General features: G+C 47.7%; 1 protein-coding gene across 3 annotated transcripts in view; it reads right to left on the reverse strand.

Moving 5' to 3' along the window:
- Window positions 1-10445: 10445 nt before the first annotated feature.
- The window catches only part of FAM107A (family with sequence similarity 107 member A), an 81172-nt gene continuing 78015 nt past the window's right edge, over window positions 10446-13602 (reverse strand). For all 3 annotated transcript variants that reach the window (XM_024746489.1, XM_024746490.1, XM_024746491.1), the window contains 2 exons: window positions 13400-13556; window positions 10446-12909 (listed from right to left, as the gene is read on the reverse strand). In XM_024746489.1, coding sequence (XP_024602257.1) covers window positions 12802-12909; window positions 13400-13556 — 265 coding nt within the window. In that variant the 3' untranslated portion in view covers window positions 10446-12801. The remainder of the gene's footprint in view (window positions 12910-13399; window positions 13557-13602) is intronic.

Below are 13602 nucleotides of genomic sequence, written 5' to 3' on the forward strand. Positions count from 1 at the left end.
GTTTCCACATATAAGTGATATCATATGATATTTGTCTTTCTCTTTCTGACTTACTTCACTTAGTATGATAATCTCTAGGTCCATCCATGTTGCTGCAAATGGCATTATTTCATTACTTTTTAAGGCTGAGTAATATTCCATTGTATATATGTACCACACCCTCTTTATCCACTCATCTGTCAAGGGACATTTAGGTTGCTTCCTTGTCTTGGCTATTGTAAATAGTGCTGCTATGAACACTGGGGTGCATGTATCTTTTCAAATTACAGTTTTCTCCAGATATATGCCCAGGAGTGGGATTGCGGGATCATATGGTAACTCTGTTTTTAGTTTTTTAAGGAACCTCCAGACTGTTCTCCATGTGGCTGCACCAATTTACATTCCCACCAACAGTGTAAGGAGGTTCCTGTTTCTCCACACCCTCTCCAGCGTTTATTATTTGTAGTCTTTTTGATGATGGCCATTCTGACTAGCATGAGGTGATACCTCATTGTGGTTTTGGTTTGCATTTCCTTAATAATTAGCAATGTCAAGCATGTTTTCCAGTGCCTGTTGGCCATCTGTATCCCTTCTTTGGAGAAATGTGTATTTAGGTCTTCTGCCCACATTTTGATTGGGTTGTTTGTTTTTTCGATATTGAGTTGTATGAGCTGTTTGTTTATTTTGGAAATTAATCCCTTGTTGGTTGCATTGTTTGCAAATGTTTTCTCCCTTTCCATAGGCTGTCTTTCAGTTTTGTTTATGGTTTCCTTTGCTGTGCAAAAGCTTTAAGTTTAATTAGGTCCTGTTTGTTTATGACACTTTTTTAAAAGGTGAGGGTTGGTGTGTACGTGTGCGTATGCACATGCACATGTCCACCCTACTTGTACTTACTTGCATGCCCCGACCTGAGACCCAGTCCTCTAATCTCAAAGCTGGATGGATTCCTCTGGGACTAAAAAAGCTGTATACCCAGCTACGTTTCCAAAGTGATCCTGACCTTTCTGCTGCCTCTCCTGGTCCTTCCTGATGGCTCCTGCCATCTTGTGCCCTTCAGGAACTCAAGCTGTTAATATCCCAGCAGCTTAGAAGGCTCCCCTCACATGTTTCTTCAGTGAAAGAATTGCTTTGTAATGTGAACGATTTTCCTCTCTCCCCATGTTTCTGCTCTAAAATGTGGCTTGTCTCATTCATGCTTAGCATTAGCATTTGTACACCCCTATCCATCATTCCCTGGACAGATATTTTTGGAGTATCTGCAGTGGATTGGGCACTGCTTTGAGTGGGACCCAGAGGGGAACGTGGCCTCGGTGAGTGGAGTGGGGTGTTCATAGGTTCCCTCACTTCCCTTGCATAACAGCACTGGAAAGTAGGATGCAGCTCCCCATTTTGCAGGGGAGGAGACAAGTTAAGAGAGGTGTTGTCGCTTGCCCAGGTTTGCACAATAAGTAGATTACAGAGCTGGAATTTGAACCAGGTCTTTTGATGGTAAAGACTGTCTCTTACCCATTTGTGCAAGGTTGGAAAAGAAATCAGGAGACGCAGGCCTCCTGTCCTGGCAGGACTTCTGAGGTGTGCTGACTCTGGGCAGGCGCCCTCCCCTCTTGGGTCTCTGCTTCCCTATCTGTAATGTGGAGTGTTTGCTCACTGAGGGGCCTCACAGCTGTCCACCATATCCCCAAGGTAGCGCCCAGCTTGTGTCCTGAGGAAGGGGCAGGATCCAAACTCTGAGACATCACCTAGCAGGTCCTGCTGGGACTGGGGGGCCTGGACCTTTGGGTCTCCTGCTGCTGTTGGCAATGGCCATACACAAGGTGGTGGCTTCAGGGAAGGTGGCCTTTACCCTGCTGTTTGGAGGGGAAAGTTCTGGGTTCCAACCTGGCTCTGCCAAGGATTTATGCTATTACTGACTATGGGAAATTACTTAATTTCTCTCTGCCATAGTTTCCACATATTGATTGTCTTGAGATAAAGCTCTTGATTTTTTTAAATGTGTATTTTATTATATGTTTCAAGTGTACGATATAATAATTTGACATCTGTGTATACTACAAAGTGACCACCCCCAAAAGTCTAGTTACCATCAGTCACTATTACAGTTAACCCCCTTTACCCCTTTGCTCACCCCTGCAGCCCCCTACCCTTCTGGTAACCACTGACCTGTTCTCTGAATCTGTAGGTTTGTTTGTTTCATGTTTTGTTTTAGATTCCACTTATGAGTGAAATCATACGGTATTTGTCTTTGTCCTTCTGCTTATTTCACTTAGTATATACCCTCAAGGTCTATCCATGTTTCCACAAATGTCAGGATTTCCTTCTTTTTTTATGGGTGAGTAGTATTTTATTGTATGTAGATATACCACATTTTCATTATCCATTCATCCATTGATGGACACCTAGGTTGTCTCCCATATCTTAGCTATTGTAAATAATGCTGCAGTGAACATAGTGGTGCATATATCTTTTCAAATTAGTGTTTTTGTGTTCTTCAGATAAATACCCAGAAGTGCAATAGCTAGATCACATGGTAGTTCTATCCTTAATTTTTTGAGGAATCTCCATGCTGTTTTCCATAATGGCTGTACCAATTTACAATATGACCAACAGTGTGTGAAGGTTCCCTTTTTTCCACACCCTCTCCAGTACTTGTTCTTTCTTGACTTTTTGATGATGGCCATTCTAACAGGTGTGAGGTGATATCTCATTGTGGCTTTTATTTGCATTTCCCTAATAATTAGTGATGTTGACCATCTTTTCATGTGTCTGTTGGCCATCTGTATGTCTTCTTTGGAAAAGTGTCTATTCAAGTCCTTTGCCCATTTTTAGTTGTTTGTTTTGTTGTTGTTGAGTTTTATGAGTCCTTTATCTATTTTGAATATAACCCTTTGTTGAATATATGATTTGCAAATATCTTCTCCCATTCAGTTAGATGGCCTTTTCGTTTTGTTGATAGTTTTCTTCACTGTGCAGAAGGTTTTTAGTTTGATGAAGTCCCATTTGTTTATTTTTGCTTTTGTTTCCCTTGCCTTTGGAGTCAGATCCACAAAAACATTGCTAAGACTGATATTAAGAAGGTTACCACCTATGTTTCCTTACAGGAATTTTATGGTTTCAGATCTCACATTCAATTCTTTAATCCACTTTGAGTTAAGTTTTTTGTAATCCTCTCCAGTACTTGTTATTTCTTGACTTTTTGATGATGGCCATTCTAACAGGTGTGAGGTGATATCTCATTGTGGCTTTTATTTGCATTTCCCTAATAATTAGTGATGTTGACCATCTTTTCATGTGTCTGTTGGCCATCTGTATGTCTTCTTTGGAAAAGTGTCTATTCAAGTCCTTTGCCCATTTTTAGTTGTTTGTTTTGTTGTTGTTGAGTTTTATGAGTCCTTTATCTATTTTGAATATAACCCTTTGTTGAATATATGATTTGCAAATATCTTCTCCCATTCAGTTAGATGGCCTTTTCGTTTTGTTGATAGTTTTCTTCACTGTGCAGAAGGTTTTTAGTTTGATGAAGTCCCATTTGTTTATTTTTGCTTTTGTTTCCCTTGCCTTTGGAGTCAGATCCACAAAAACATTGCTAAGACTGATATTAAGAAGGTTACCACCTATGTTTCCTTACAGGAATTTTATGGTTTCAGATCTCACATTCAATTCTTTAATCCACTTTGAGTTAAGTTTTTTGTATGTAAGATAGTGGTCTCGTTTCATTCTCTTGAATATGGCTGTCCAGTTTTCCCAACACCATAATGAAGAGACAGTCCTTTCTCCATTGTGTGTTCTTTGCTCCTTTGTTGTAAATTAATTGTCCATATATGTGTGAGTTTATTTCTGGGCTCTCAATTCTGTTGCATTGACCTGTGTGTATGCTTTCATGCCAGTACCATGCAGTTTTGATTACTGTAGCTTTATAGTATAGTTTGAAATCAGAAAGTGTGATACCTCCAGCTTTGTTCTTCTTTCTCAAGATTGTTTTGACTATTTGGGATCTTTTTTGGTTTCATACACATTTTAGAATTATTTGCTCTAGTTCTGTGAAATATGCCATTGGAATTTTGATAGAGATTGCATTGAATCTGTAGATTGCTTTGGGTAGTATGGACATTTTAATAATATTATCAATAATTATTCCAACCTATGAACATGGAATATTTTTTCATTTATTTGTGTCTTCTTCAATGTCTGTCATCAGTGTCTTATAGTTTTCGTGGGCTTCAGTAGTTGCAGCACGTGGGCTCAGTAGTTGCATCATGCGGGCTCTAGGGCACGCAGGCTTCAGTAGTTGTGGCACACGGGCTCAGTAGTTGTGGCTCGTGGGCTCAGTAGTTGTGGCGCATGAGCTTAGTTGCTCCGCAGCATGTGGGATCTTCCCAGACCAGGGATCAAACCCATGTCCCCTAAACTGGCAGGCGGATTCTTAGCCATTGCGCCACCAGGGAAGTCCCAGTGAGCATCTTTATGATTATTACTTTAAACTGTTTATCAGATAGTTTGTTTACCTCCATTTTAATAAGATCTTTTATGGGGGGCTTTATCTTGTTCTTTGGTTTGGAACATGTTCCTTTGTCTTCTCATTTTGACTGACTATATGTGTTTGTCTATACGTATTAGGCAAAACAGCTACCTCTCCCAGTCTTGAAGGAGTGTTCTTGTGTAGGAGATGATTCGTGGGGCCCAGATGCACAGTCCCTCTGGCCACCAGTACCAGCCACTCAAGGGAGTGTCCCTCATGTGGCAGGGCTGGAGCTGCTACGTGGGGTGGGCAGGGCAGGACACTGTACACTCGCCTGGCCAGGTTGTGGCTTGGCAGCTCCACAGTGTAGGCTGGGCTTGGGGTGCTCAAGCCACTGCTGCATGGGGAGGGCAGGGTGCAGGTTCCTTCAATGTTTGGTAAATTCTGTGTTTAAATAATTTCTTTATCAACTTTGGTGCTGACTCTTCTTTACATGTTTTTGGATGTGATCATTTCATTTTGTTGTACCAACCTATTGAATCCTCTAGTTTAATTTTTTTTTTATTACGAAAAATTGAAAACCTGTCCAAATCTGGAGAGAGCAATATAATGATTCCACAAGTACCTAACACTCAGCTTTAACACTTATCATCTCATGTCTTCCTATTCTTTGTTTTTGACTTTCCATTTCATAATAACTTTGGACTTTCAGAAGGTTGCAAAAAATAGTAGTAGTTTTTGTACACCTTTCACCCAGCCACCTCCAGTGTTGACATCTTACATAACTGTGGTGCGGTTAGTGAAAGCAAGAAATTATCATGACATACTACTATTAACTGATCTTCAGAACTTATTTGAGTGTGTTAGAAGGTCCCCAAGATGAATTTCAGGTTCAGTGACTTGCCTGAAGTACTCACAGAACTCAGAAAAGCTAATATACTCATGGTCATGGTTTATCACTGCGAAAGGATACAGATTAGAATCAGCAAAGGAAAAGACATATAAGGTGGAGTCCAAGAGAGACCAGGCACGACCTTCCAGTTGTCCGTCCTCTCCCAGTGGAGTTGTATGGACAGCATTTAATTCTCCCTGTGTGGCAACACACACACTGTACCTATAACCAGGGAAGCTCACCCCAGCCTAGGCATCCAAGGTTATAGGGCATGAGTCATAGAGCCCTGGGATGCTGGTGTGGCTGATCTTAGTTACTCAGTCTCCAGCCGCTCCAGAAGCCACACTGATACAGCATGACCGGTGACCCCACGTACATCACGTTGTTAGTGTAAACTGCCTGGCGTGGCCCAAGGGCCCAGGTGGACAGAGGTACTCTTTTCAGGCAGGATATTCTAAGAGTTTAGAGGTTGGCTCCCAGGAGCTATCAAGGGCCAGTGCTTTCTTTGGAACGTGCAGGGTTTGAAATCCTGCAGAGTTAGTCATTTACTGCACACTGAGCTTTGCCTGTTTTCCCACTAATACCTTTTTCGTCGTTCAGGATCCATTCCAGGGTCCCACACTGCTTTTAATTGTCCTGTCTCCTCCAGCTGGTACAGTTCCTCAGTCTTTCTTTGTCTTTATGACCTTGATACTTTGAGGAATACTGGTGAGGTGTTTTTTTCAGAATGTCCGTCAATTTAGATTGGGGTGTGAGAAGGTATGGGCGACACCTCCCCCAAAAAAGGGACTGGGAGAAGGGCAGAGGATCTTGGGGTGGCCAGCCTTGAGGGAGGGGTGGATGCCAGACAAGCTTAGGGACTAAGAGAAGTAAATGAGTGGAAATAGAGCTTGGAGGGGTCCGGTCAGTGACAGATATGACAGACAGAATGAAACTACCAAGGAAAGGGAAGACAATAATTAACTTTTACTGAGTGCTGGCCATGTGCCTGTGCCTAACAGATATTTTATATTTGTTAATTCAGCCCTCTTAACAGTCTGTAAGGCTGGTACTATTGGAACCTTCGTTTAACAGATGAGAGACTCAGAGATGTTAAGTAACTTTTCCAAGGTCACCCAGCTGGTGAGTGGCAGAGCCAGATCCCCTACCCAACCCCCAAGTCTAGAGTCTGCCTGACTTTGTGGCCTGGGCTCTTAACAGCCATGCTGTGCTACCTGTCACGATATCCTAACAAGGGGAGAGAGAGGTGGGGAGAAGGAACTTTCATCCCTTGAAATGTGCCAGGCCCTGGGCTAGGTGCTCTGTGTCTGTTCTCTCATGTTCTAGGACCTACCAGGCATATAGTAGATGCTTAATGCATGTTTCTCTCCTTCCTGCTCCTTCCCTGAGCTTCCTGGGCCAAGAGCAGGCATGTGGATTCCTGTGTCCCATTTGGCCACTGGCTTCTCTCAAAGCCGTGAATGTCCCTGGGGCCCACTCTGCCTTACCAGATTGGCTTGGGCCGGGCCACCTGCTGGCAGAGAAGGAGGAAGGAGGAAGGTGGATGGCCATTTGGCCTCAGCAGGCTTGCAGAATATTTCCAGCAACAGATGGGAAGGCTTGAATGTGGGTGCTTTGCAAAACATTCTCCTGAGCCTCCATCAGCAAATGCTGATATGCCAATATAAACGCGCAGGCTCCAGCCAGGTGGATGTGAGTTCACATCTCGCTTTTGCCACCCGCTGGCTGTGTGCTTTTGGGCAGTAGCTTTGCTTCTTTAAACCTCAGATGCTCCATCTGTAAAATGGAGGTAATGACAGTCCTGGGGGCTGAAACGAGAGAATTCATACAAAGTGTTTAGGCTAGTCCCTGGCACAGACACTAAATGTTCAGTAAGAGCAGATATCATTACCTATGTCACAGATGTGGAAAATGTCGTTCAGCAAGTTGCCCAGACTTGTGACAAGGAGTGATTGGCAGAGGTGGGGCTTGAATCCAGATCCAGGCACAGAATTAACTCTTTACAGGGCAAGCCTGGGACTGACCTTGCAGGGGGAAATGAACAGTTTAGTTCAGGCACACAAAAGCGTGAGCTAGCTGCCTTGGTCCCATGGGAAGCCCTTCCTTGGAGCGGGGAGCCCTGGCTAGCTTAGCTGTTGCCAGGGTCCCTCCCTGGGCAATCCTGCTCATCTCTCTTTAGAGGTCCTTTCTGGGAAGTGGATGGGCACACTTAATGAGAGGGCCAGATTTGGAAAACAAGCCCAGCCCCGTGTCCTCTCTGGGCAAGTGCCAGCCGATCATCAACTCAAATAACTCTGATGGGCTGAGATGAGGACAGCAACCGCTGGGATGTAGGGGCTCTGTTCTCCTGAGGCCCAGCAAAAGGGGGCACCGTAAAACAAGGCCCTGGTGGGAGCAGGGTGGTTGGGTTTGATGGGTCTTTGGGAGCAATGGAACATCAAATGGTCTAGGCCACTGCTCAGCCGCAGGTACAGTTCTGCAAGGGGGCAGGAGTCCCGCTGTGATGGTAGATTTTTAAAATTAATTTATTTTTGGTTGCGTTTGGTCTTCGGTGCTGCATGCGGGCTTTCTCTAGTTGCGGCGAGCGGGGTCTACTCTTCGCTGTGGTGCGCGGACTCTAGGCGCACGGACTTCAGTAGTTGTGGCATGCGGGCTCTGTAGTTGTGGTTTGTGGGCTCTAGAGCGCAGGCTCAGTAGTTGTGGCGCATGGGCTTAGTTGCTCTGTGGCATGTGGGATCTTCCTGGACCAGGGCTCGAACCCGTGTCCCCTGCATTGGAAGGCGGATTCTTAACCACTGCGCCACCAGGGAAGTCCCCATGATGGTAGATCTTAACCCGTTGGTTGTCCCCAGAGACTGGTTGGGTTTGGGGGTGGGGGTGTGATATTGGGGACGGGGCCATGTCTATAGTGTGTAGATATTCCTCACCCCAGGACTCATGTCAGTCTATGATGGCCCGCATCTATGTTTATGGGTGGAAGCCAAATGCCTCAAGTTCAGATGGACAAAAGGAAGGTGAGATAGGTTCCTGAATCTTGTGTCAAAAGGTTAGGATGGCATAGGGACCTCCTAGGAGCCCTTTCTAAGAGCACAGCCTGGCTCTGGTGGAGAAAATGTAGGCTTTGCCGACAGATGGCTCTGTGTGAATCTCATCTCTCCCCAGGAATTGTTTTGTGACTTCTGGCAAGTCCTTTAGTTTACCGGAGCCTTGGTTCCTTCATCTGCAAAACGGGGAGGATGATACCAAATTGCTATGAGTGGTGACATTGCTGGCTCTCCATAAATGAAGTGATCATTACTGATACCCGTTCACAACTTTTTTGAACACCTACTATGTGCAGAGTCCTGGCTGGGAGTGGTAAAGTTCAGCAGAGTCAGAAGGGGTCCCTCTTTTCATGAGGCTTGGAATTTGGATAATCTCAAGTGTGGTGGGGTTGGCCTGCAGAAGCTCCCTTGGAGCACACACTGCAGAACCAGGGAGGGAGTGTCCCTTCTTCTCCTGAGTTCTTCTGTCTCTCTCCCAGGTTTTGTATTTAGTGCTGGTTTGCCTTTGAAGAGGGTGTCTCCAAATCCAGACCAGGACTTGTGGTCTGGTGGCTGTGAGAGTGTGGCCTCAGTGAGAACAGGGCTTGCTGCTGTTGGCTCCCCATTTAGGGCAGGGTCTGCCATCAGAGCTACTGCTGCAGCCTTGTCCTTCTCCAGGGTCTCCAGGACTGGGTGATGGCCTGACCGCTGTCTTCAGGGATGAGCTAACTCTCTGGATGCCTGGAAGGTGGTGTGGAGGAGCCATGGAGCTCCAATACGAGTTCTGAAGGCACAAGTGCTAGTAGGGCCCAGGAATAGTGACAAAAGCCCAAGAGGCCAAAGGAAAGCTTCTGGACCAAATTGACACCTCTGGGCCAGGGTCAACATTGTGGAGGAAGGATTCAAGTGAGTGATGGTGATGGGAGGGGCTGAACCTGGGAAGAGGCTGGATGTATTGCAGAAAGAAGAAGAGGGAGAAGGGGTTTCTCATTCACTCATTCATTCAACAAACATTTAGTAAGCACCTGCTATGTGCCCTATGCCCCAAGTGGCCAAATGCCTTTTCTCAAAACCTGAGTGGGATGGGGCTGGGATTCTTTTCCCTGGGGCCTAGATGCCAGCATGGCACAGGCTAGGCCACTTGCTGGCAGGGAAGGAGGAAGGAGGAAGGCCATTTAGGATTCAGCCATAAACAAGACAGACAAAAATCTCTGCCCTCATGGAGCTGACATTATCGTTAGGAGAGACACACAAGATAAATAAATAAAATATATGTTAGACGGTGATAAGTGGTAAGGAGGAAAAATAAGGCAGGGAAAGAAGGGATAGGAAGAGTGTAGGTGATGTTGAGATTTTAGGAGGGGCGACCAAGGGGACCTGGTTTAGAAAGAGCATGAAAAAGACCTGAAGAAAGCGAGGGAGTGAACTGTGCGGCTCTGTGAGGGAAGAACACTCCCGGCCAGGAAATAGCAGGTGAAAAGGCCAGGGGGCGGGGGGCACATGCCTGGTGGGTGTGAGGCTGGGCTGGCTGGAGCTGCGTGAGGAGGAGGAGAGCAGGGGGAAGTAGGGCCGAGGTTAAGAGAGTTGGACGCATAGGACCTTCTCGGTCACAGGAACGACTCTATTGGGAGCCAGACGAGTGACAGATCTGCCTTAGATGGTAACGGGATTTTTAACATCTTAACGTTTTGACTGCTCTGTTGAGAATAGGCTGTAGGGGGCAGGGGCAGAAGCAGGGAGACCAGCAGGAGGAGGTCACTGCAATAATCCCGATGTTTTATTTCCCACTGTGCCCCCAGCACGTGGCATGTTTCCTGGCACAGAGCAGACACTCAACAAATGCTTACTGAATGACGTGTGAATTAGCGATGCCCAAATACCGGTTCTCAGACTGGTGCCATGTAGGCTATATGGAAAAAGTGTAGACAAACAGATCCCAGGCACTGTTGCTGGGGATCCTGATCCAGTAGGTTTCTGATGGCAAAGAGGAATTGGGCTTTTCAGTACAGTCTGCAGGTAATTCTGGGCAGCAGGGTTGGCCTTCTGTGTCAGCTAGGAATGCTTTTGGCTGCAGGGAACAGAGAACAACCAGCAATGGCTTAAACAAGAGGGTTTTATTTTTATTTACAAGAATTCTGGAGGAGGATGGCTGCTGGCATTGGCTTGGTCAAGTGAGGACAGGTCAATGTTTCTAAAATTCTCTTGGCCATTTTCTCATTGTAGCAAGATGGCTGCTGTGGCTCCAGGCATCCCATCATCAAGGTAGGAAGAAGGGAGGAGCAGGGAGTTGTTATCCAGTCTGTCTCTTTTATCAGAAAAACATAAGCTTTCCTAGGAGCCCCTGTAGACTTTGTCTTAAATTTCACTGGCCATACCTGGTCACATGGTCACCCCAAGCTGTAAAGGAGGCTGTAACAGTGAGACTCTGTATTTACAGCCTCTACAGTGGGAGATGGCTGGAGAGAAGGAGTTGGGGCTGACCACTGGGGAGTGATCAAGGGTGTCTGCCATGGCCCCATGGACGACATGGTACTTGAGTTTCCTTCTACTTCTGGGGCTTTGTCTCCATGATTTGCCACCTCTGTGGAGCACCTGTGGGGCCCACACAGTGAAATCCCAAGCATTCCCTTGGAGGGGCCTACTTCATCCTAGATACTCAGTCTTGCTTTTCCTGTCTGAACAACACACAGGGGACAGCTTCTTTGGGGAAGGGGTGGTCTTTATTTAGGGACTGTGCATTTTTAGCATTCTCTCACCTGGCAGACATTTAAAACAGTATTACCATCTTCTCACTAAGACTGTCACATTTGAGAGACTTTTAGAGCCGCCGCCCCCCACAGGAAAAGGATGATGTCTTTAGTCCCTCTCCAGCCACCCAGTTAGGCCTAAGACCAGGATGATCCCTTTCCTCCCACCTTTGGTCCAAGTATCAAAGGGCATCCCAGCGGTAGCTCTTTCTGGTAGCTCTGTGCCAGTCTTGGGGTGTGAAGGGAAATGCTTTTCTAGCACTGCCCTGCTACCTTGAATGATGGGGTTTACAAAGCCAGAGGCAGGGACTTCAGGGGAAAAAGAAACAGGCCCGGTTTAGTCTCTAAATCTTTAAATATGGGATAGGAGCAAAAGGCTGAAACGTTTGGTCTCGCGTTGGGAAGGGCGTTTGGAGGAAGAATGGGTGAATTCACTGAAGCTGGTCCAGGTGATGGAAACCAAATAGGGGTGGGTCCCAGGTGCAGAGGCTGGAAATGGGGACTCAACGGGACCAGTTTGGAAGGGTGGCTGTAGGGTCTTCAAGCCGTTTTTTGTATTTTCAGAAGCCTATCGGAAACCACTTTATAATTTGCTCTTCATAGGCTTCGGGAAAAGGTTTAAAAGAAATGTTTTGTGGGAGTCTTTGGCTAGAATTGCATCAGTGTGGTAAGAAGTGCAGATTGGCGATTACATACATTTCTGGTCACATAACACAATTTGCTAGGCAAGAGCCTTCCCAGGCCTGAGGTCCCTGGGGTGGGTGGAAAATAAGGAGCCCTTGGGGGCTGTGGTGGCAGGTGGGAATCTCCAGGGCAGAGGGCTGTGGGCGCTGTGGGGCAGAGATGGCCTCATTGACCACCCCTCGACGCTCCAGCCTTACCGGGTACAGCGTGGGCCTCATCAGCCCAGCAGTCTAGGAGCTTCTTAGCAATGAGAATCTCCGCCCTCACCCCAAATCTACTGACCCAAAAGCCGGTCTTTTAGCAAGACCCCCAGTAATTTATAGGCACTGTGAAGTTTGAGAAGCACTGTTCTAGCCGTCCAGTAGCAGAAGGGCTGCAGCCCTGGCTAGGTGTGGTTACAGGGCCTGGAGAGGGTAGGGCTGTGGAGAGGAGAAGATAAAGGCATGGGGGTGAGGAAAGGCTGGCAGAGTCTGAGAAAGAAGCTGTCGTCGTTAGACAGACCCGTCCTCCCCTCAGGCGGCTTGCAGAGCAGGCATCCCGGGATGCTCTGCCGAGCTGCCCCACACCGGGCTGCAGAGACCACCCCAGGCAGGGAAGTTCTTGGAGATCTGGGAGCTGGGCTGCCCAGAGAAGCAGGGCCCCACGGGGCCCGGGCAGAATGGACAGCTTGTCCAGCCAGAGATGCCCCTGTCCCTTCTCAACTCTGCCAGAAAAATCTTGTCAGAGCTCAGAAGCCCCCTCAGGGAGAGGTGCCTGGTGAAAGTTTTCCCAGCAGTGGCTTCTTCTTGGAGCAGGAGGGAAGAGTACTCAGAACGAAAAGGCTGGGAGCTCAGGAGCTCCCATCTTCGGGGGGTTGGGGGGAGGACGGCCCTCTGGGACAACGCATTTTACGGAAGCGAGTGTGAACATCACAGATGTGTCAAGACCAGGGGCCCAGGGCTGCCGGCTACAGCAGGGCTGCAGGAAGGTGTGGGGACCAGGGGCGGGCTGCAGGGGGCGCTGGAGCTCCAGCAGCTGGCTCTAAAGCGCTCTCTCTTCACTGGTCAGGGTGGTGATTCTCCGCAGGTTTTCCCTGACTTTAATAAATTCGGGGGCATGGTCCTCTTCCTTTTCTGGTGGTTTTTCCAGCTGAAGGAGAGAGAAACAGAGATGTGAAGTGGGTGGGCTAGGGGAATTCCCATTCTCAAAAGCCACTGGGTTTGGACCAAGGGTCCTCTCTGGGGACACAGAATGGGGATCAGTTTTGCCCCCAGCCTGGTAGCTGGGGGGAACAGAGCATGAGACTGTTTTCTCCCCGTGAAGCCTGGTTCAGATTGCTGACCTCGTTTCTAAAATGGGAACTCCACTGAGCTCGCGGGGCAGTTGAGAGAAGGCAGTCAGAATCAGCATGCCATACATTGGGCCCATGAGGAAACTGAGGTTCAGAGAGAGGAAGCCACTGGCCCAAAGTCACACAGCAAAGGGAGTGGCAGAGTGAGGACTCAGGCCAGGGGTGGACTCCTGGTGCAGTCCCCATTTTGCTCAACCTCGTGGTCAGCTGTGGCCGCATGCAGAGCTCCTCCCTGGGCCAGGACAGTCTTGGAGGAGGCGTGGGCCGGGTCTGGGGGCCCCCACCCACCTGGCTCAGCCTCTGCTGCCGTTTCAGGAGCTCCTGCTCAAAGGGGCACTGCAAGCGCTTGGCCTCCAGTTCCTCCTTCTTCTTCTTGATGAGCTGGTTCCGCCGGCGGTGCTCCAGGACACGCTGCAGCTCCGGCTTGCTGTCCACGCCCAGGCCCCTGGGGTGGCGGGAGGAGGTGTTTGTTAGGAGACCCCCACTTCTCC

This window comes from Neophocaena asiaeorientalis, unplaced genomic scaffold, assembly GCF_003031525.2.
Source record: "Neophocaena asiaeorientalis asiaeorientalis breed wild unplaced genomic scaffold, Neophocaena_asiaeorientalis_V1.1 scaffold251, whole genome shotgun sequence".
NCBI classification, from domain to species: Eukaryota; Metazoa; Chordata; class Mammalia; order Artiodactyla; family Phocoenidae; genus Neophocaena; species Neophocaena asiaeorientalis.